The 23,376-nt window shown below is 40.0% G+C and overlaps 2 protein-coding genes across 3 annotated transcripts in view; one reads left to right on the top strand and one right to left on the bottom strand.

Annotated features, from left to right (window-relative positions):
- Window positions 1-4,881, top strand: part of rfc1 (replication factor C subunit 1) — a 32,514-nt gene extending 27,633 nt beyond the window's left edge. The window contains 4 exon segments of the mRNA NM_001199567.1: window positions 2,036-2,181; window positions 2,584-2,797; window positions 3,535-3,729; window positions 4,414-4,881. Coding sequence (NP_001186496.1) covers window positions 2,036-2,181; window positions 2,584-2,797; window positions 3,535-3,729; window positions 4,414-4,524 — 666 coding nt within the window. The 3' untranslated portion in view covers window positions 4,525-4,881.
- A 355-nt stretch (window positions 4,882-5,236) lies between these two features.
- wdr19 (WD repeat domain 19) overlaps window positions 5,237-23,376 on the bottom strand; it is a 51,694-nt gene continuing 33,554 nt past the window's right edge. Inside the window, exons 18-37 of one of the 2 annotated variants that reach the window (XM_031893895.1) lie at window positions 22,297-22,456; window positions 21,679-21,789; window positions 21,356-21,465; window positions 21,192-21,249; window positions 20,326-20,472; window positions 19,695-19,777; window positions 19,032-19,115; window positions 16,213-16,359; window positions 14,916-15,040; window positions 14,318-14,430; window positions 13,745-13,813; window positions 13,388-13,465; window positions 12,855-12,951; window positions 10,648-10,772; window positions 9,600-9,681; window positions 7,755-7,905; window positions 7,543-7,666; window positions 6,836-6,912; window positions 5,841-5,970; window positions 5,237-5,522 (exon numbers count right to left, since the gene is read on the bottom strand). In XM_031893895.1, coding sequence (XP_031749755.1) covers window positions 5,859-5,970; window positions 6,836-6,912; window positions 7,543-7,666; window positions 7,755-7,905; window positions 9,600-9,681; window positions 10,648-10,772; window positions 12,855-12,951; window positions 13,388-13,465; window positions 13,745-13,813; window positions 14,318-14,430; window positions 14,916-15,040; window positions 16,213-16,359; window positions 19,032-19,115; window positions 19,695-19,777; window positions 20,326-20,472; window positions 21,192-21,249; window positions 21,356-21,465; window positions 21,679-21,789; window positions 22,297-22,456 — 2,053 coding nt within the window. In that variant the 3' untranslated portion in view covers window positions 5,237-5,522; window positions 5,841-5,858. 2 annotated transcript variants of the gene reach the window in all.

The following is a 23,376-nucleotide window of genomic DNA, read 5'->3' as shown; positions in this document are numbered from 1 at the left end:
TAACCATAACTACCCCCTCAACTAAATCCACCCTCACTTTGTCGCATTTTTGGCATATGAGAAAGTGCATTGGAAAAGACAATTATGTGAAAAGTTAAAAAATAAATAAAATAAAGAGGAAGAGGCCAAACGTCCAATAAGAAAAGCTTAAAGACCCAAACAGAGAACAGGACTTTCTGGAATAACCATATTGTTTAGAATTAGTTCTTCCTAACAGAATTAGCTTGAAAGCATTTTTCTTAAAGGGCAACTATCAGAAACCGAAAATGTAATAAAAGCTTCATCATACTGAAATGAGAGAGGTTCTACATATGGTACTTAAACATAAATAATCAAGTTACTCTTCACTCTCCCGCTCTCAGCAGCTGTCTCTCCTTATTCTCTTCTCATTCAGGAGCCGGATTTTCATTAGTGTTAGATCCAGGGGGGGTCCCTTTTCTAGCAGATGTATTAGGGTAGAGTCCTGTGTAGAACCCACTTCTACACACTTGAACCCACTACCTAACCTGACCTGCAACTCCCTGACCGCAACCATCAGAAGTGGGCGAGGATAGAAATTTTTTTTTAAAAAAAAATGTTTGAAGTAGTAAAATATAATATAAAAGAAAATATACAAGAAAAATAGATAAGACTTTCATCTGTACCAGCATCCAGAAGCCAACCGCAGGCAACAGGGCACCTGATTTCTTGAGGGTAACCACGGTACCCGACCTGCTTTAGAGATCACTCTAATTCCAGCACAAGCACAATCCAACAAAATAACTGACTGGCACAAGTCCTGCATGTAGAGAGACAGGATTCTGGTGATTGTAAGGAATTATACATTATACAATAATACATTTTGTAGGCAAAGAAAGCTGTATTAGGCGTAAGTGTCGATGAAAATCAGACTCCTGCGTGAGGAGAGAATGAAGAAAGACAGATGCGGAGAGGGGAAGAGCAGGGAGTAACTTGATTATTTCAGAAATTGCATGAAATTCTTAATTATGTTTAAAAAGGTTCTTATTTCAGTATAAAGAAAGGTATATTACATGTCGCAATAGTTCCCCTTTAACAATAATTAATTTTGTTTGCCTTTTAAATAGAGGGCCAAGAGAGGTCACACACACTCTGTATTGCAGCAAAGGTTCTGGGCGCAGAGTTGGACACGGATATAAATTAGTCATTTTCATGTTTCCACCCATGATTCCTCTTTCATTTTAGATGTTAAAGGGGAGCTAAAGCCAAAAAATGAATTAATGTAAACTGGCTTGGAGTGGTCTGGGAGCACTTTTGCAATTTATTACATTGATTTTATCTTTTCCAAAGATATTTGCAGTTTAAACGGCTAACACCAGCCTTTTTGACTCAACAAAGAATCAGTAGCCCCAGGGTTAACTGAATCCAGTTAGGGTCCCTCATGCTCTTGGCCTTCGAAGAGAGCTGTTAAAGGAACAGTAACACCAAGAAAATGAAAGTGTATCAAAGTAATTCATATATATAATGTACCGTTGCCCTGCACTGGTAAGAGTTGTGTTTGCTACAGTAACTCTATACAGTAACTACTATAATTTATATAATAAGCTGCTGATGGGCAGCCATTCAAGCTGGAAAAAGGTTACATAGCAGATAACAGATAAGCGCTCTAGAATACAAAGGGAATCTATGCAACTTGTCTGTTATCTGCTATGTAACCTGTGCCATTTCTCCTTTTTTCAATTTTAATTTAAAAATGCAGGGCAACGGTACATAATATATTCATTATACACGGATACACTTTTAGTTTTTGGTGTTACTGTTCCTGTATGCTGAAGCCTGCATATAGCAGTATAAAGCTGTCTAAAACTGCTAATATCTAAAAAAAAAAAAAAAAAAAAATTATAATAAACACTTAAAATAGAAATGCCATGTAAACTGCAAACATTCTCAGAGAAGTACCGTAAGTATACATGGATTTAGTTTTGAGTTTAGATTCCTTTTAAGTCTCTGATAAATAAAAGCAAAAGCACCTCGGTATAGTAGTGTTTACAGACTGTAACTCCTGTTGTTCCCCTAGGCTGTCTATGCCAGTGTCCTACCCGGAGAGCTGATGAGAGGCTACATGGGCCAATTCCCCAATTTCCCCAGCTGGTTAGGGAAATATTCCTCTACAGGAAAGTACGACCGCATCACTCAGGAGCTCACTATGCACACGTGTCTCAGGTGAGAGTTTGTGCCACCCTGGGTTTTAGCTGTACAGGCCTTTCCTTTGTTGCTGCGGGATTTGTAGCCTTCCCTGTGACTGAGCTAAATAAATGCAAAGCTTGTGTAGTGGTGTCTGGCTGCTGTAGGGTCTCATACAGGTGCCATGATGGTGGTACTGAGCTGTAGGTATACATGGACATACAGCTGATTGCTAAGGGGATTCAGTATGGAGTCACAATGGTGTCAGTGTCAGCTGTTGAAGGCTGCTGGGAGTTGTTGTAATGAGGGGCTGATGTATGAGAAATGAATGGAGTCTTGGGCAGAATGGAACCAGGTTCCAGTACAAGGCAGATACACTCATTGGGTTTGTGCACTCAGCAAGGAATTATTCAGTTGTTTCTTGATCTTTTTCATTCCAAGAACGCGAACAAACAAGGGGGCGCTGAATCTGGATTACCTGTCGTACGTGAGGGACGTTCTGGTGCGGCCATTGCATCAGTCCGGAGCAGATGGTGTGGGGGAGGTGGTGGATTTTATGGACAATTATTACCTGATGAAAGAGGACTATGATAACATTATGGAAATCAGCTGCTGGGGTGGGAAGCCCAGTGCCTTCTCCAAACTGGATCCCAAGGTATATTGCTGCTCATTATGTGTTCCTTCATATTGCTACGTCAGTGAGTAGTGTGCTTGGAATGGCTGTGTCTCACTCTAATGCACTTCATCCCAATCTGTGCCCAATCCAAAGTCCTCTAGTACTTTATGCCCCATATCTGACCCCACTCCCCTCTGGTTACTCATGTTGTTGGGATCAGCCACCACCTGCCTGAATACACATCTGTGGCTCATCTTCTCGGCCCAAGCCCACCCAACCCACTGGCCAACCCGTGGGCTTCAGGTCTCTATCTGTAAGGGTCTATTTGTCAAGCTTGCACTGGCAGATTGTATATACAGTACAAGTGCAACACAATGGGGCACAAAGAAACAATAAAGGGAGCAGCATGACTGTGCTTAGTGCAGTGGATACCCGTGATGGTGCAATTGCATTGTATGGCATGGGACATGGAAGGAGCATGTTTTACAGCTCATAACCTGGAGAATATCATCTTTGTGATGACTGCCATAGCCAAAATATTCTCAAGAGCCAAGGAGCCTTGGCCAACACAGTGGGTTTTGGTGCCAACATGCATGGTTATGCGTCTCTGTACTGAAATCTGCTCTGTCTGCACCATTGTGTTTGCCCAGGCTCCGGCACATAGGCACGCGGAAAGGCAATTCAGTGTGCAGGGACTGATTTTTGGCCAGGGGACAGCACAGTTAGATTTGCGTTTTGCATTCATTTGGGGTTTAACATGTATCTTCTTCCCATAGGTTAAAGCTGCCTTCACCCGCGGTTATAATAAGGAGGCCCATCTGACTCCATACTCCCTGCAAATGGTTAAAGCTTCTAAGCGAGCAGCAGCATCAGCGGCAGAGTCGGAGTTAAGTGAGGAACCCAACAACGAGGAACAGAATGAGGAAACAGAAGAGCAAGGGGAAGATGTGGAGTTGGATGCAATGATCAAGGTGAATGTTCTGCTTGCTTTGCCCAATGTCTGTAGAGTAGTATTTAGCAATGCACCCAATCCCACCCATTCAAATCACGTGACTTTAAAGCTCTGCACAAATTAAAAGGGCAGTTCATCTTTGCATTCATTATAGTCCTTTGAATTAACCATCCCTTTAATTGCTAACAATACTTAAGCAATACGTTTCTCGTTTTAATATGCAAGTTAGGGTTCAAATTCAGTTCAATATTTTCAGTATGTGAATACTTTTTTGAGACACCATAGGGGTCATTCCCTGTTGCCCCAGACTTTGAGCATTAAAGGAAAAGTAACACTAAAAATTTTTAACTAAAAAATCAATTCTACCCTCCCCCAATGATTGCCCTATCCTGAAAACTATTTCTTATTTTGAATGCTTTAGAAGAAAATACCTGTTAAACTCGGCTTCCTGTCATTTGAACAAAGGCGATATGGCGATGCCGGGGAAAGTATCAGGAGATGCATCAACTATGCGGTGATCGATTGATCGAGGCTAGCCTGACTCCTTCCACAGAAGGAGTCACAGTTTTCAGGATAGGGCAATCATTGGGGGAGGGTAGAATTGATTTTTTTAGTTAAAAAAATTTTGTGTTACTTTTCCTTTAAGGGACACAAATTGCAATTTTAGTCATTTTACTATTTAGCATTTCTTTGGTCTTTACAGGCAAAAAAAGCGAAACAAGCTAAACCAGCTAAACCAGCCAAAACAGCCAAAACCGAAAAGGGTGGAGAGAAAAAACCGCCAGGAAAAGCAAAGAGTAAGAAGGCAAAGTGATGTGTGTCGCTGGCGGAGGAGTAAGAAAAGAACTATAAGCCACGCCCCCACTGTGTGCGGGAAACACTGCTGTTATTGACTATAGTCTGAGCTGCTGCACAACAGTGCCGACAAGCAACACAGCCGGCGACAGGAAGGGAGAGGTTATTTTTGATCGTTTTCATTCAGATGTAGAAAATCTGGAAATGCACTTGTCAGGCCTTCAGTCCATTCCTGCCTTTGGTCACTGAAGAGCAGATTTTATAGCGCGTACCCTTCCTATATCTGTACATAACCTTCAGACTTTTCTTTTGTATAATAATTCAGATGTAACTGTATAAATCTGCCATTAAAATTTAGTTTAGCACAAAAGTGAAATCCGCCTGCATCTTTATTCCTTGTACTTCGCACCCCTAGAGAGGGGGGAGTGTTATAGTCTGCTTGCTATTTCCTGTCCTCAAACAGCTGGATATTAACCTGTTAGTCACCACTGCCATGTTACGTCTCTGGAAAAGAACATATGGCTAGGTGCATTTTAAAAACTTAACAATTTTTTTTTCTTATTTTGCCCCAAGGTGCTAATCACTACTCCAAATACTGAAAAGGTAACAGTCTATGGTGCAAAGCAAGTCCTCCCTCCTTTTTGGCTCCTCCCCTATAGCATCACCAGTGGGTTCAGTGTTAAAAATGGCTGCACTGTGGACTGGTTCTGTTGCGGATTGAAACAAGCGAGTTAGGTTTCTTTGTCTTTAATATTAAGCACAAAATAATATTTATACCAGAAGATTTTAGTGTCTTTTCGTGGAATCATTTTTACAATCACAAATGTAAATAGACTTAATATAAATGGAACAGTAACATTCAATCTTAATGTCCAGAAATGTATAATAAACATGTTTACAAAAATCCCTTTATCTGAAAATATATTTACATTTATTTCTTAACTCTCTTTATAAAAATAATCTGAATGTTTTCTGACCAAGTCCCGTCTGTCCGCAAAACCCAAACGATTCATCATCCTGAAAAAAACAAGAAATGTATTTTGCACATGTGAATCTGGCAGAGCTGACAATTCCTCTCCTTACAATTAGTACAAATAAGGATGAAGTGAAACTGGGTGCAGCTTTGAGCTAAATGAGTGGATGAAACATTTAATCTCCGCTCTGTGTAACTGCACTAAGGCCGACCTGTGCCTGTCAGTTCTGCTACACGGAGCTGCGGATGACAGTGGATCCGCCTCCCTACAAAACACAGGCAGAGAGAAGGGGATGGTGCGGCACGTGGGACTTGTGGCCTCAGATGTTGCTGATATTTATCTGGATAAGTAGGTGACTCACGGCAGCAGCAGTGCAGCATTATTCCTCCTGTTCCTGCCGGAGATACTCTGTGCAATCCGCCACTCTGTTCAGCTGCTTGGCAGACACGGGTTCCGAGCACATGGGACAAGTGCTTTCAGTTTCTAGCAGCCTGTAGTCACAAGGAAAAGAAGTTAGCAAGTTCAACCAAGAAAGGGGTTAAATGCCAAGAATAACTGCTGTTCTTTCAGGCAGGGAGATGGGGAAGGAGCGGAAGGACAATGACACTTTTGTATCAAATATCTCCTTGTGCTTTTAGGTCAGGGGTCGGGAACCTTTTTGGCTGAGAGAGCCATAAACACCACATATTTTTAAATGTAATTCCGTGAGAGCCATACAATATGTTTGACCGCGGATGCTGCGGGGCAAGGTAGGGTGGGTCCCAAGGATGCCGGATATGATGAAGATGAGGGCATGGCCTGCGCTCAGCGGATAGAAGACGTGTTCTAAGGCTTAGAACACGTCTTCTCTCCGCCGAGCGCAGGGGCAAGGTAGGGTGGGTCCCAAGGATGCCGGATGCGATGCAGAGGAAGGTGTGGCCTGCGCTCGGCAGATAGAAGACATGTTTTAAGGCTTAGAACACGTCTTCTAACCACCGAGCACAGGCCACGCACCCGTTATTTTTTTTATTAAAGATTTGGCAGGGAGCCGGATGCAGCCATCAAAAGAGCCACATCTGGCTCCCGAGCCATAGGTTCCCTACCCCTGTTTTAGGTCATCACTCAATGCACAAGTAGCAGCAAAATCCAGTATGGAATTAAAGGGAAACTTAACCCATACAGAATATCAATAGGTGCCATGCTGTGCAATCCACTAATCTCCCCGTCTGCCACTGCCCTTAGCATGAGGTATCTCATTGGCAGCTCACCTTTACACAAACCCCTGTGTAGCCCCCGCTTTATCCAGCCCTAGCAATATAAGATATATATTATGTATCAATATAATCCATCTGAATCCCTCATCATTTATCAACTTACGCTGTGAACTCTGAGTACAGGGCTGAAAACCCACAGTGTGAACAAGCGCACCAGTTCTCTTTAACCATGTGCCGACCCTGAAAAATGAGAAAACAGAATAAAATGATGATACATATAGAACATATTTGCTAAACTTAAATCATTGGATTGCTGATATAATTATCTATGTACATGTTTTCTCTAGTTGAAAGTCTCCTGTACAGGCTGCTCCCTTCATGTCACCATTCCCTTGCTGCCCTAGTCTGTAAAGGGATAGTGGCCATTGCTGTATTGCTGCGCATGCATTGTAATGTCATTGGAACAGACAGGGCTTTGGCTTTGAAATGGCTTCATGATCCAAGGTTTTGACCTGCCCCTGTTACTTGGACTTTCCTGCTTGCTGCCTGCCCTGCCCCTGTTATTTTCCTGTTTGCCCTGTGCCTATCAGCCTATGCCTACACTCCTGACCTCTGCTTGCTCAGGTAGACAGTAAAATCTTTAATTATGAACTTTAATTTGAACTGTACTACTGCCTTATCAATAGTATTTGTTGCAAATTATCAACAAGGTAAAAGTCTACATTTCAAACTGGAACTAGAAAGCTGCAATCCAAATGTAAAATATCAGTCAGTTGCAAACGACATTAGAATACCATTGTCTCATACTGAAGTGCCTTACACTGAATATCCCCCTTAATAAAGATGTTCCCATCTACTGAATGGACTCACAGTTGCGATACAGTAAGGGAGGTTATTCTTGCAGCCTGGGCACAGAAGCTCACACTCCGGCAGCTGGAAGCCACAAAATGGACACGGGGTGTTTTCTTCATCGACCTCTGTGGAATCGTGTCGCCTGGCAACAAACCCAAAATAATCTTATTGTGTTATTTTATTATCATGATATAATAAAGATTAGAGAGAGAGAGGAAAACATCCCTTACCGGACCATTGCTTCAATCTTTTTCTTGTACTTAACATCTATTTTGTTGCGGTACTCGGGCCTCATGAGCATGGCGGCAAAACTAAACGCAGAGTTCTTCAGCCCTGCCCTGTGGCACTCGATCACCGTGGATGTAAGAATCGGTACAATATCTTTAAATGCCATCATGGAGAAAAGAACAGAAGAGAATGAGAACCTTCCATTTAGCAGCTCAGTGGACTTTTGCTTTAAGGAGAATTTTATCTTAAAGGAGAACTAAACCCTAAAAATGAATATGGCTAGAAATGCCATATTTTATATAATAAACTGACTGGACTGGCTTAAAGTAATGGTATAGGTCTTTACAGTTGTCATAGGAGCTCCCCATCTTGTCTCGGACACTGCACATGCTCAGTGGGCTCTGGGCAGCTGTTGGGAAGCTAAGCTTAGGGGCTGCTGCAAATCATCAAACAGAAAATAAGACATGTCTGTCATAGAAGCTGATGCTACAGGGTTAATTATTCAGTTCCGATGCAGTTGCCATGGTTTCAGATCTGTCATTTAATGTGAATCTGAATGATTTACTAATCAGCCTTATATTGTGACATTTATATTCTATATATACAGTATATTATGAGTGGGCCCCTAAGCCCTAATATGTGCCAGCAGCACAGAGCATGGGCAGGGAATCAGCAGAAAAGAAGATGGGGGGCTACTGGGGCATCTTTAGGGGCACAGATCTTCCCTGCTAAAGGGCTGTGGTTGCCTTGGGCTGGTACAGAAGCACAAAACATAATGTACAACATTTCTGCCCCACTTCTTTAGTTAGGCTTTAGTTCTCCTTTAAATTAAATATTAGTATAAATATACTCCTACATTTGGTCTTTTTCCAACTGGTCTTTTTTTTAGGGATGCACTGAATGCAGGAGTCGGTTTGGGATTCAGCCAAGTTTCAGCCTTTTCGTGCAGGATTCTGATTCAGCCAAATTCATGCTCCTGGCCTAACCAAATCCTTTAAATCACGTGACTTTTTGTCACATAAACACGGACGCGCTCTTTAACCCTTCCATATCCTAATTTACACATGTTCAGGGTTCAGTGATCGTCCGAATCCTTTATGAAGGATTCCAGGTTCGCCCGAATCTAAAAATAGCGGATTCGGTCAATACTAAACTGCTATCTAGTTGCTATGGTCAGCAATGCCCTGCAATCAAAAAGCACTGATAGGATAGATTTTTTTTTTAGTCAGTTGGAAGCAAACAGAAGCTTAAAGCTACAGTGTTAAATGCCATTCTTGGCTATTTCATGCGCTCTACTTTGTGGCCATGATTTGGGGAAGGCCCATTCCTGTTTCAGCACAATAATCCCCCATGCACATAGTGAGGACTAAACCAAATGGGTTGGGTGAGATGGGGGTAGAAGAGGCCGAGTGGGCCTGCAGCTGTGCCCTGAGTGAGGAATTAGAATAGCGACTGAGTCAGGGCTGGTCCCCAGCATCACTGCCCAACTTCACTAAAGGCAAACCAAGTCTGATCCAAGCAAATACAGTTTAGTTGGTGTCGCAGACTTATTCATATAGATGGAAAGAGCCCAACAATTCAACCAATGTTGCTTTACATGTTGCCTTTAAAGATTCAACTAGAGCTCCACTTGCTGCATCTGAGAGGCCCTCAGCCCTACCTGCTCATCCATGTCTCTCGGTCCTGCTTTGCTGATTATCTAGTTTTCTCCCTACCCCAAATGTCTCTTTAATTCTAATATTACCCAGTGTGAATCCCAAAAAGAACAAATGTTCCTGAGGTTTTATCGAACCTACCAAGAAAGAACACAAATCTTACAAATAAGAGAACTCTATGCAAATACTTACGAGAGGGAAATTTGCTAATATTATTGGCAACGCGAATGAGCATTCTAGCACCTTTCATGTGGTCGCCACGTTTCACGTGGATCTATAAAAAGATAATAATGGGAAAATGCTCCATGTTGGTAACGGTGTGTTGAGAGTATGATGATCACGAAGGTAAAAACCATTCTAATAAGTGCTAACCTTACTTTATAGGGTTAATACCGCAATTCCACTCCTGTTTTTTGCATTTAAGCAGTAATAAAGTTTCTGAAACTGCTGTTGAGTCAATCCCTGTGTGGTGCTCAGGCCAATGTCACATTGGTATATTCTCTGCCAATGGGAAAGCTCTGACACCTGTAGTCAGCAACATTAATGTCACTACACATATGGGGTGAATAGTGTCCCACCATTGGGACAAACTGCTGCTTTGTGAAAAGTAAAGGTAGGAAACATACAAACAATAATTTTAGAGATAAAAGAAGAAATGGGCCTAATTACATACTCCTTTGTAAGTACAGAAGCACTTTGCTGTATCTGGAACATTAAGAACTGTATGTAGAACATTAAGAAAGGAAAACAAATCCTATGGGTTTAGAGTTAGCGTGACTGCCTATTGTATAACCTGCACACATTACCCAGCATGCATAGAAAGCATACGCACGTTACCCAGCATGCATAGAAAGCATACGCACGTTACCCAGCATGCATAGAAAGCAAACGCACGTTACCCAGCATGCATAGAAAGCAAACGCACGTTACCCAGCATGCATAGAAAGCAAACGCACATTACCCAGCATGCATAGAAAGCAAACGCACATTACCCAGCATGCATAGAAAGCAAACGCACATTACCCAGCATGCATAGAAAGCATACGCACATTACCCAGCATGCATAGAAAGCATACGCACATTACCCAGCATGCATAGAAAGCATACGCACATTACCCAGCATGCATAGAAAGCATACGCACATTACCCAGCATGCATAGAAAGCATACGCACATTACCCAGCATGCATAGAAAGCATACGCACATTACCCAGCATGCATAGAAAGCATACACACATTACCTTGACCAAAATGTAGCTGTGCAGTATCATTAGGTTGGTGGCCATTTCTGCTGGGATTTTAATTTTCTGTGCTTTTAGTTCAGTGTACATGCTGAATAGGACATCGTGTGCATTGCGGTAATTCCCTTTAGGGAAGAAAATGATCGATAATATTATTATATTGTGTCAGGGAAGCACGGCATCAAACAAAGTAATATTGTACAGTCTGTAGGACACATTACATGCTGTGATACTGTAAATGATATATAGGGACGAGTTACTGGTGCAGAATTCAGTCAAATATTCTCACATCTACCTGTACCCCCAAATGGCCCAATCATGTTCACTCCTACAGGCAATAAAAACCTGTCGGTTTGTGTTAAAAAGCTGAACTGTTTATTCATTTAAAAAATTATGTTAGTTTTCTTTAAAAAGTTCAAAATAGAAATTGTTTTGTTTTTATCCATTTATCCTCCCCTCCTACAGCAGAATTAAGTTGAGTTGATAAATTTATTATAAACTGAGTACAAGGATGAAAATTTCTAAATGTACATAATACACAAGTAGCTGTAAATATCCTATATATATTATATCCTTATAATCTGTGGTAGTGATGTCATCAGTTATAATCAGCGCTAATAATATTGATTTCTCCACCAATATTCATTCACACCAATATTAAAACTAAAAAAAAATACTTGTTGGTTCAAATTAAACGGTAGAGTGAATTATTTGCTATGTAAACAGTGTAATTTAGAAATAAAAAGTATCCCATTAAAATCACAACAGTATCCCTTTAAAGACTAGAATAGAGTTGATAGCAGAAATATATAATTGGCAGATAACCTCCATTAGAATATTTGGGGGTTGAAATTGTATTCTGTGTATTGTATTCATTATGAAAAAATGATAGGTTGTTAGTTGTTCAGTGCCCTGCAGGAAAGTAGCATTAAAGGGATTCTGTCATGATTCTTATGGGGTACTTTGTATTTCTAAATTAAACTGTTTACATAGCAAATAATTCACTCTACCATTTAAACTTTTATTCTTGAACCAACAAATGTATTTGTTTAGTTGTAATATTGGTGTGTAGGCGCCATGTCAGTGCATTGTGCCTGAGTCTGAGCTTTCAGAAGGAGCCAGCGCTACACATTAGAACTGCTTTCAGCTAACCTATTGTTTCTCCTACTCTCATGTAACTGGAGGAGTCCCAAGCCGGACTTGGATTTCTTACTATTGAGTGCTATTCTGATACCTACTGGGAGCTGCTATCTTGCTCCCTTCCCATTGTTCTGCTGATCGGCTGCTGGGGGGTGGGGATATCACTCCAACTTGCAGCACAGCAGTAAAGTGTGACTGAAGTTTATCAGAGCACAGGTCACATGGCTGTGGCACCCTGGGAAATGAAGAATATGGCTAGCCCCATGTGAAATTTGTGTTTTGAAAAACAGATTCCAATGCAGGATTCTGCTGGAGAAGCTCTATTTTCCCACGACAGTATTGCTTTAAGGGCCGCTTGCACATGGAGTGACAGTTGGCCAATCTGATAAAAACTGAAAAGGTTTCCAGTGCTTTAGAATGGTAACACATGGGTACAATTTGCACAGCAAGTCAACAACAGAAAGAAACCATGAAGGATCATTTCAATTTCTATAACAAACAAACAAACTTCAGCCCCAGGGTACCTTAACTTCAAATAGCAGCCACTACTCATTAGTAATATCTGTTTGTGTAATGGAAAAGCAAAAGAAATAAAACATGAACAGCTGCTCATACTCTGCGCCTTCCTTCCCTGAACTCTTGTTCTGAATTATGAATGGGATCTGACACTGATTATCTGCTTGCGGCGGGCAACGGAGACTGAGAAACAGCACAGTCTGAGCTACTCAGTGATGTCTATATATATGTGTATGAGAATATTATAATTTACCTTGAAAAAAAGCTCAGCCTTGAGCTTTTTTTTATGGTCATGGAACTCCTCTGTGACTTATAATAGCCTTATATTTTACAACAGGGGGGTACATTATTCATTATATATATATATACTACACACATTACCTACATTTAGTACCATGGTCAGCAGCTCATTGGCATAGAGCAGTGGAGGAAAGGAGTTTGTAATGTTTGAATCTGCTGGTGATTACAGGAGTGGGCTATGTCACATGACCATTAATCCTCCAGGCCAGACAAAGACCCTTCATTATTAGCGCGATGCTCGATACACCCACCTGCTGACTGCTCCTCTCTGGCAATAATGATTGCAGTTCTGGCAGCCTCCCTGTATTGCTTAAGTGCCATGTACAAACGGAACAGATATTTTGCATCCTAAAAAGAAAATGCATTTTGGATAACTTGTTCTTAAAATATTGGAAGTGGAACAACGTCATATGAAAGCAAATGGTGATATGGTGTGGTTGGTTATAGCGTCTTCTGCTATTGCAGCTCGCGGTATCTACCAAATAGAGGATAGTTCACCAACAACAAGATGAAAAGTGTGGATTCATTCATTCATACACTGAAGTAAAATTAACATTCTCCAGTGGTTACTTGATTCCTGTATGTTTGGGTGTATTTGTATCTAAGTATACCTAATATTTAACAAAGCTCTGAGGAAACATATTCATTCCCCCAGTGAGGAAAGTGTAAATACATACTTATACCTGCAGTGTAGTAATTGCACATAGCAATATTTCATACAAGTGGGAGTTGCCATGGTGCTTGCTGCAGCTGATGAACAAGTAATGCTCCTAACCAAGCTTACCTTAGGCATACCATCCTTCTCCCCCATGAGATAGTCTATGAGCTGATTGGTCAGGAGCTCATCTTTTGCCCGTCCAACCTGTTTACAACAATAACAATAAAAAAAATAAGCAACACGTGCAAACTTCTCTTTCCTCTGACTTTTATCTCCCTTTGAACATGTCTATCAAGCAGTGGTGTAACAAGAAGGGGCCACATCCTGTAATATTGGGTAAGGTGATCTATTTTGCAGACATATAGTGAAGTTAGGACTCTCCCATTAACCTCTATTTCTGGATCCCCAGAAGCAGGTGGCTCTGTTGTAATTCCATAGTCTGATAGTGAATATTCTCCCCAGCACAGGAGCAACCAGACTTACCGTTTCTATTGCCATTTCTATGGCCAGATTATCTTCTGTTATTGGGCATTTAATAAAGTGCTTTAGTGCCTGTAACATAAACAAAAGGATATAAATCACCTAAAGTCATCAGACTAAAAAACAAAAATATAAAGGGGCCACCGTGTTATAAACATGCAGTTCTTTGGATGTGCCGCCTCCACATTTGCAAACTGGTTTTGATGGAGATTCTGATAAACAGAACCCAATTTGTGTGCTTAATTATACATTCTTTATGTCTCCTTTAAGATATTACATACTAAAAAGAATAAAAAAGAAAGGAGAGGGGAAGAGAAGGGAAATACGCTTAACTGAGAGTGGTTAATGCAGTCAGTGGAAGCCAGATTACAGTAACAGGTCCAGAAAGGGAAATAAAAGCCTTTTTTTCTCCTTTGCTCCAATGAAGGCACAGAATTCACAGAATTGCTGGGAGAAGGGGGAAATATTCTCCTCACTTCAGTCTGTTTGCTACACATATATTATATATAAGGGAATAAAGGAGTAACGCAGGCTATGGAAATACAAAATGTTACTATGTTTAAGCCGGCTACTCACCCTCTCATACTGCCCACACAGCAAGAAAAATTTCCCAGCTTGGAAATGTTTCTTCTCTCCCTCAAAGTATAAAGCAATACTCTGATAATCTTCAGTACTGGTGTTTTCAGATCCTAAATGGGGTTCAGTACAGTGGCACATTTATTTACATCAGCAACATTACATATATTTATTTGTATTACAGGTATGTAAGAGAAAAACTGGACTAACTCTGATTTTTTCTTCCCCTTTTAAGGGTAATGACAGACAGCGAGCTATTGGTTCTCTGAGTGCGGAGTTTTTAAAAAAAAAAACCCAAAACAGCAGAAAATCATCTGCAAGCGCTGCTATTGACTTGCACAGCATTAAAACAAAATACACTGTATTTTCCTAACATTTAATGACAATTTTTTTTCAAGTATTTGTATGATAGATATACTTGGAAGTAAATGTAAAGTACCTCTTATTGCTATATCCAATTAATTTTACAGGTAATGCAAATATTCCTACTTACAGTACCCTAACTAACTGCATACATTGGTTGTTATGGGTAACTGCAATTGTCATTTAGTGCCTATATTAGTAAATTAGCCCCTACTGTGTATAATTAAGCACTTACCAATAATATCAGCATAAATCTCCATCTGGTTGTGCTGCTGCGCCAGTTGGAAAGCCTCATCGTTGCATTTGGACAGAACTAGAAACTGGATAGCAGAACCATAGTCCCCAAGCTTCAGAAAGAACCTGATTAATATAACAAGGTTATATAGTAAGTTTTCATGGTAGAATGACTTTTTATTACTATAGAGACTCCAAGGGGCAGATTTATGAACCCTTGAGGTTTGTGTTGGCAGAAATCAATGTAAGAAACTGCAAGATTGTTCCTGAATTTACTTTCTGGAGTCAGTTGCTTGCTACCAAATGGGTCTATTTCCTCCCACTAGTGGGTTCTGGACAAGAATAAAAAGCTTCACACAAAAACCTGCTCATGGAAACAATGCTAGTTCAACATCTGCCCCCACGTGTGTTTCTACATCTAGGCATAACCTAGGCAAAGGAATCGCAACAATGAAGTATAACTGCCCATAAATATATCCATCTCTGTCTCCTGAGACGGAGACAGAGATTTTTGAATCATTTTCTAAATGATTTTTAATAGAGTTAATGTATGGAGATCCAAATTATTGAAAGATCCTATATCTGGAAAACCCCAGGTCCAGAGCACTCTGGATTAGAGGTCCCATATCTGTACATAGTGGTACAATAGTTAGTATGACTGCCTTGCAGCCTTGGGGCCTAGGGTTGATTCTAGCAAGGGCACTATCTCAAAGGAGTCTGTATGGTCCCCAGTTTTCTCAGAGGACCCCAGTTTCATCCTGCACTCTAATAACATACAGGTTAACTGGCTCCTGACAAAACTGCCTTAGTGTGAATATGATAGGGAACTGGGGCAGGGACTGATGTGAATGATGTATAATCTCTGCTTCACCATGGCTAAATATATTGGTGCTGTATAAATAAAGAACAACAATTATATAATGTTGTTCACTGTAGAACTGCCGACAAGCACAGGGCATGTAAGCCTAATGAGGTGGGGCAGCAGCAGAAGCAACAGGGGAAGAATTTGTTATTTTCAGTTGCAAAGTTTGGGGAGAGGGTGGTCATATAATTTTTCCCAAACAAGTCTCATAAATTATCAACCCAGAGGTACAATACTTAAGAACTAGAACCACCCGTTATACCCCAGTCTGGTCTAATTAGTTCCATACAGGCACATAACCAAACACAATGATTCAGTTATCACTGTTCAGTTTTTCAGTTCACACTTATTTTATGGTGTACACAACATAACGGAATTTGCCATTACACATCATAGAGTTTACACTCTTGACACAGTCTGGAATAGCTTTAATTACCTGGCGACCATCTTGGCTCCTTCGAGTGACTGTGTTTCCTTCACTATACCCACTGCTTTCTCAGGGTTGTTTAAATGGTCTAAGGAAATACGGATCACATTATCCCAGTCTTTGGCATTTTCGTAAGCGAGAACAGCCTCTTTATACCTGAGGAAAGTACAAATCACAGCTTATGGCCACAAACAGTGGAGTTATTTAACACGTGATGGACTTCTGATTTTCTTCTGTAAGAAAAGTAGGATTTGTCCTTGACCATCTTGCTTTCTAATAAACTCATGTATCAGCATTTAGCGAGACTAATGAATCAAGAAAAGATGAATACAGTGACGTCTAGGGGTTAAAATACACACGCGCCAGTTTTCACTCCTGAATAATATTCATTTAAATGCATGACTTATATAAGTAGATACAGTGGAGGAAATAATTATTTGACCCCTCACTGATTTTGTAAGTTTGTCCAATGACAAAGAAATGAAAAGTCTCAGAACAGTATCATTTCAATGGTAGGTTTATTTTAACAGTGGCAGATAGCACATCAAAAGGAAAATCGAAAAAATAACTTTAAATAAAAGATAGCAACTGATTTGCATTTCATTGAGTGAAATAAGTTTTTGAACCCCTACCAACCATTAAGAGTTCTGGCTCCCACAGAGTGGTTAGACACTTCTACTCAATTAGTCAACCTCATTAAGGACACCTGTCTTAACTAGTCACCTGTATAAAAGACACCTGTCCACAGAATCAATCAATCAAGCAGACTCCAAACTCTCCAACATGGGAAACACCAAAGAGCTGTCCAAGGATGTCAGAGACAAAATTGTAGACCTGCACAAGGCTGGAATGGGCTACAAAACCATTAGCAAGAAGCTGGGAGAGAAGGTGACAACTGTTGGTGCGATTGTTCGAAAATGGAAGGAGCACAAAATGACCATCAATCGACCTCGCTCTGGGGCTCCACGCAAGATCTCACCTCGTGGGGTGTCAATGATTCTGAGAAAGGTGAAAAAGCATCCTAGAACTACACGGGAGGAGTTAGTTAATGACCTCAAATTAGCAGGGACCACAGTCACCAAGAAAACCATTGGAAACACATTACACCGCAATGGATTAAAATCCTTCAGGGCTCGCAAGGTCCCCCTGCTCAAGAAGGCACATGTGCAGGCCCGTCTGAAGTTTGCCAATGAACACCTGAATGATTCTGTGAGTGACTGGGAGAAGGTGCTGTGGTCTGATGAGACCAAAATAGAGCTCTTTGGCATTAACTCAACTCGCTGTGTTTGGAGGAAGAAAAATGCTGCCTATGACCCCCAAAACACCGTCCCCACCGTCAAGCATGGGGGTGGAAACATTTTGCTTTGGGGGTGTTTTTCTGCTAAGGGCACAGGACAACTTATTCGCATTAACGGGAAAATGGACGGAGCCATGTATCGTGAAATCCTGAATGACAACCTCCTTCCCTCTGCCAGGAAACTGAAAATGGCTCGTGGATTGGTGTTCCAGCACGACAATGACCCAAAACATACAGCAAAGGCAACAAAGGAGTGGCTCAAGAAGAAGCACATTAAGGTCATGGAGTGGCCTAGTCAGTCTCCGGACCTTAATCCAATAGAAAACCTATGGAGGGAGCTCAAGCTCAGAGTTGCACAGAGACAGCCTCGAAACCTTAGGGATTTAGAGATGATCTGCAAAGAGGAGTGGGACCAACATTCCTCCTAAAATGTGCGCAAACTTGGTCATCAATTACAAGAAACGTTTGACCTCTGTGCTTGCAAACAAGGGTTTTTCCACTAAGTATTAAGTCCTTTTTTGTTAGAGGGTTCAAAAACTTATTTCACTCAATGAAATGCAAATCAGTTGCTATCTTTTATTTAAAGTTATTTTTCGATTTTCCTTTTGATGTGCTATCTGCCACTGTTAAAATAAACCTACCATTGAAATGATACTGTTCTGAGACTTTTCATTTCTTTGTCATTGGACAAACTTACAAAATCAGTGAGGGGTCAAATAATTATTTCCTCCACTGTAAGTACCTACTTTACCACCTAAAGCAGAGTTTTTTCTCTTTTTGGATTCAATCCCTTCTAGTAATAAGTGTAAAGATGAAAACATTGTTGTATCAGCAATTCACACATTTAATCAAACATTCATTCTTCCCAAACTCACCTTATCATGTCAGAGGCCGCAGTTTAGGAACAAGTGAATTTCCTTCACTAATGAAATTAGGATTTGAATTTTAGTAGTTTTTTGAAACCATGAATAAACTCATTTCCATGAATGTCTAGTCATTTATAAAAGATCCGAATTCAAAAAGCATGAATGATTTAAAACCTCTAAAACCATAAATTAAATAAAGACCGTTACAATTTGCATGGGATAACTCCCATTAACCTGTATATGACCGTGACAGCTTTCAGATGGTGTATTTACACGAAAAAAAAAATTTACTCGTAAAAAAAACACGAACAGTGAAAAACATATGAATGTTAGTAAATGAGTGTCAGAAATGATGACACCTCACAGCCACAATTATGCTGCAATTATGTGAAAAATGCTTGTTGTGGGTAAAACAAGCACACTGTGGGTAACAAATACAGGGAGACTTGCATCTGATATTGCTCCTTGCACACTTCCCATTGGTAGTAAATGACTTCTATTATCACCAAACAGCTCTTGTCTATATCAATGAACAGCTGAGGGCCAGGTTTGTTATTCCTGAATGACACTAACACTGAGTGAAGTAGCCCTTGAAAGAGACAACACACTTTATTCTAAAACAACTCTCACCAATAGGCTTTCAGTATTCTATCATTTCTACTTACTTTCCATCAGCCTCCTTTGCCTTTGCATACTGCAAGTGGATCTTTGGAGATGATACATGTGGAAGCAACTCCCCAACCTTTGCCCTAAAAACCAAATGGCAACACAAGCTTTATATAAAACAATGCATGTTAGGAAAACAAGTGAACCTTGTATTATATGACAGATTGTGGGAGTTTTCAGACCAAGGTGAATAGATGTAAATATGAATAATAAGAATACTGCTAAACAGACCAGTGGAAAAAAATATCTTCTAATCTATTACATCAGGCAATATAACATGGGGGCAATATTATGCTTTATTCTGTTGGAATGTAATGTGCTTTTTATATCAATACAATACAGTCTAAGTAATAGGTCCACTATCCACATTATGGAAACAAGGCATGAGTTTAATTCCGGCCTACAGAAATGCACGCCTGCATACAACATAATCATATGTGGCCCTTCTGCAGTGCAATGCATAATGTTTCCCCTGCCCACCTAGAGGTACCGGCGTAGCTAGAATGTATTTTGAAAATGATGAAAAATTCTTAATAACAGGAAAAGATTGATCACAATGATTTCACAGGAAACCTTGGAATTCAAAAAAACTGCACCTGAAAATAGTATTAACTGTACATATTAACTTAAATATAAATTGTTAACTAAGGTGAATTTCTTACCAATTCTTACAGCGAATATACACAGAGGCTGCTTTGTCAAAGTACTGCCCCTTCTCATACAGCTGGGCTGCTTCTGTCAGTTGCTAAAGAGAGACAGTTAAATATGTGTATTGCTATTATAGTAATACCGCCTGGATTGCTTGAGAAGTACTGAAAGTCAATATTACACAAACTGTCCAACTATGCTCTATCACTTGGATTTTACCAAATGCTTATTTGATGCTAAGTATAGAAGAGATCCTTGGTAGGCTAGGGGCCATGAACAAAACTGAGCCCACACCTCTATTTGGTCCATCAGTGCCTACAACACGTTTACCAAAAATAAAATAAAGCTTATATACTAACATATACAGTACTAGTGCATTTACCCATAGCAATTAATTAAGAATTAGCTTAGAATATTTAATGTAAGATAGTCAATGGAAGAGTGTTGATATTAGGTTTTCATTTTGCAGTTATGACATTTTCAGTTTAGTTGCCATTTCCCTTGGAGGAGCTTTTGTGAGGGACAGTTAAAGAGAAAGCACACAGTGCCAGACTGATCCATCAGCACATTAACATTGTGTTTCTGCCTCCCAAAAACTCTGACTGAGTTAGAAAGTTACATTTGTACAAAATGGACTGTCAGTACCTTCATACTTTCCAAAATGGCTCCACAGTCTTTCTTCAGTGATCTGCTGGGATGCTTGAGAGCTTGATTAACCCCACGGCGAATATCTCCCATACGAATAGACATGCGAGCTACTCCAGCCAGACATGTTTCATCGTGTTCCTGAAACTTAGAATTAAGGGGCACAGCCCAGATAAGCATAATGCCTTGCTGCCATAATGAATCTTACAATTCTACCACATGTTTATCTGTCAGGGTTCATTCAGGGCAACTCTCTTATGCTCCTGTCTAAGTGCTTTTAGAAGAACCAACAAAATCCAAGGAGAGAGTCAGTATATGCAGTATGCTATTGTCGAGTGCTTATACTACATATTTCAGACTGTGTGCTTCTAAGAGGTTTGCCAGTTACAATGTGTGGTTACTGACAGATATATCCAGTAATTATGACTATCCTGAATGCTATCAATTCAGGTTACTTCTTCATTGCTGAAAGGATGCTACAGAAAAACTATGCTATGCTATGAAAAACTGTATCTCCAATAATGATAAAACAATGGGGTATTATCACAATTTCCCACTGGACCCCAAGGGGAAAACCCAACAAAAAGGAAGAATACCAATGACAAGTGGTAGAAACCCACCCCAGTATGATTCAAAATGCTACATTTATTTCAGCCTAATCAATATCACACATATTTCAAATATTTCTAAATACTGTAGGTAAACTTTGCTTTAAAAGTCTAACTCATCCATTTTAAGAGCAATTAATAATAAATATCAATAATAAAAACTGGCCAGCCTAAATTATACTGCTGCGTGTTTTTAGCACCTGCTAATTGTATTATGCCATAGACAGCTATTGTTGTTATGCTCTCATTAGATCTCACCTTGTTATCCCCAGTAATTCCTTTTTCATAATGAGCAAGTGCATTTACATAATCACCCCTGCAATAATAATAAAAAAAAAAAGAATCAAAAGAAATAGTTCAAATGCATATCCTTTTTTGTACAATTTAAATATGATATATGTGTGTGTGTTTGTGGGACATACGTGAATTCCAGCTGCATGGCATACTCCTTTGAAATGAATGAAATCTGATTGGGAGCCAAGCGTTTAGCTAACTGCAGGGCGCTGTCCCAGTGCTGCAAATCTCGTCTCATCTATGAAAGAACAGTTTAAGTTTGAATAAAGACTGACTAGATATGAAAGACAGCTTATCTAATATATTGTACATAGGATAATGTCAAGCAAGGAGATAAGTTACATATATATATATATAAAACAATATGTATCATAAAATGTGAAGGGATTTCCTTTAGGAAGTCTTTTTGTATTACTGGTGTTTAAGGATCTCTATGCACAAAGGTTCTTACCTCTAATGCAGCGGCAGGAGAACTTGATGCCAGATAGAGATCCTGAGCAAGGTTGAAGTCACCGGCAAACATAGCAAGATGTCCAGCTAAAAGGTTATGATCTTCTATGCCCTAGCAAAAAACAAACAGCATATAATGATTTATGTCTGGCTGGGAATTCAGGGATCTATAGTTTAACAACAGCAGGAGGGCAGCAGGTTGCACTACTCTGAACCATCACCACCACATTAGCAAACATCTCCTCATTATAATATGGCATCTAATCCTGGTATTCTCCAACCTCTCTAAAGAGGATAATGGTGGCAATAGCTCAGCAACAACTGGAGAACAATTCTTCACAAGACAGATCGAGTGCACAAAAAACGGACATTCTAAAGTTACTACAGTTATTTTATTTTTTCAGGACAAAAAGAAACACCCATTTGTGGAAAAGGTTACGCACGGTCACCCTCCAGCTGAATGCACTGGCTGCTTTCCTCGTAATGGCAAAAGTCAGATGAGCGCCAGTTTATAAACCCAGCAACAAGTAGATTCTCAGTAATATTAATCTGACCTGTATTTAACTCCACAAAACCAACCCAATACTTGCTTTAATACATTTCTAAATACAGTACTTACCTTAATCTGTTCAAGGGACATTACCATGCCCACATTTCCAATAGTTCTATAAACTCGGATTGCAAACTCAACCTCCATATGATGGAGACAAGCTCTGGCCAGCTCATTCCAATTTATCTGCTCATTTAACCTTTTGCACAGCTCCCAAGAATCAGAAAATCTAACCGAGATGAAAACATATATGGTATATTTTATTAACATATTTTATCTCAAAATATAAAACAAACCAAACAGTCACATTTTACATCAGTGCCAAAGTGGGGCAATATTTAGTACAGTAATGCTGCTATTTATATGTTGCTGTTTTATCACTAGTATAAAGTACAGACATCATGTACACACTGTACACTAAACAGACCTGTGTGACAAAATGTCCAGCAAGCCAGTTAGAAAAATGGTTGAGCAACAATGTTCTAATTCTCATGGGTTCCAATCTTTGTTGGTAATGAAATCATGACACCCCTTATAGTTGGGTCATGTGATCCAACAGCTATGAGGTTCAGTTAGTACACTGTGCACAAAGGTACTGCACCAAAATATGTAAGGATCTGTAAGGCATATAAGCAGGATGTACCAATACAAATGTATGCATGGCAGCTTATTGCCTTTCAATGCCAATTTTTCCTATGAAACTAATATGCAAATGATAAGAAAGAGGCGGAGTTATGGGAGAGAGATCTTATCTCTCTGATATTGCTGCCAAATATCCAAAGCAAACCTGTGAAGGTCATGAGAAGAACAAACCATGTAGGTGCTTTTATAGGAATCTGTTCGTTGGGACTTGATTTGCTGCTTGACCACAATACTTCACCAAACTCCTTTACCTTTTTTTACAACCCTGTGGTGATAATGTATAAGCACCCACAACTGGTATCATAGGATAGCTACCTGCAATTGGATTTTGGAAATTAATGGACTGCACTGCCAATTGATTATATATAACAGTGCTGTCCTAGTGGCAGCCTGCAGCCCTCCGTCTGTGGCCCCCTATCTGTTTGGCTGCCATGACTGCTTGCCTTTATGTAATCTTAAAAAGATAACAGTACTGAGATTAACTGACCCCCGGAATTATTTACACCT

The sequence above is a fragment of the Xenopus tropicalis genome, chromosome 1 (assembly GCF_000004195.4).
Source record: "Xenopus tropicalis strain Nigerian chromosome 1, UCB_Xtro_10.0, whole genome shotgun sequence".
NCBI classification, from domain to species: Eukaryota; Metazoa; Chordata; class Amphibia; order Anura; family Pipidae; genus Xenopus; species Xenopus tropicalis.
This window is presented reverse-complemented; position numbering and strand designations above follow the sequence as displayed.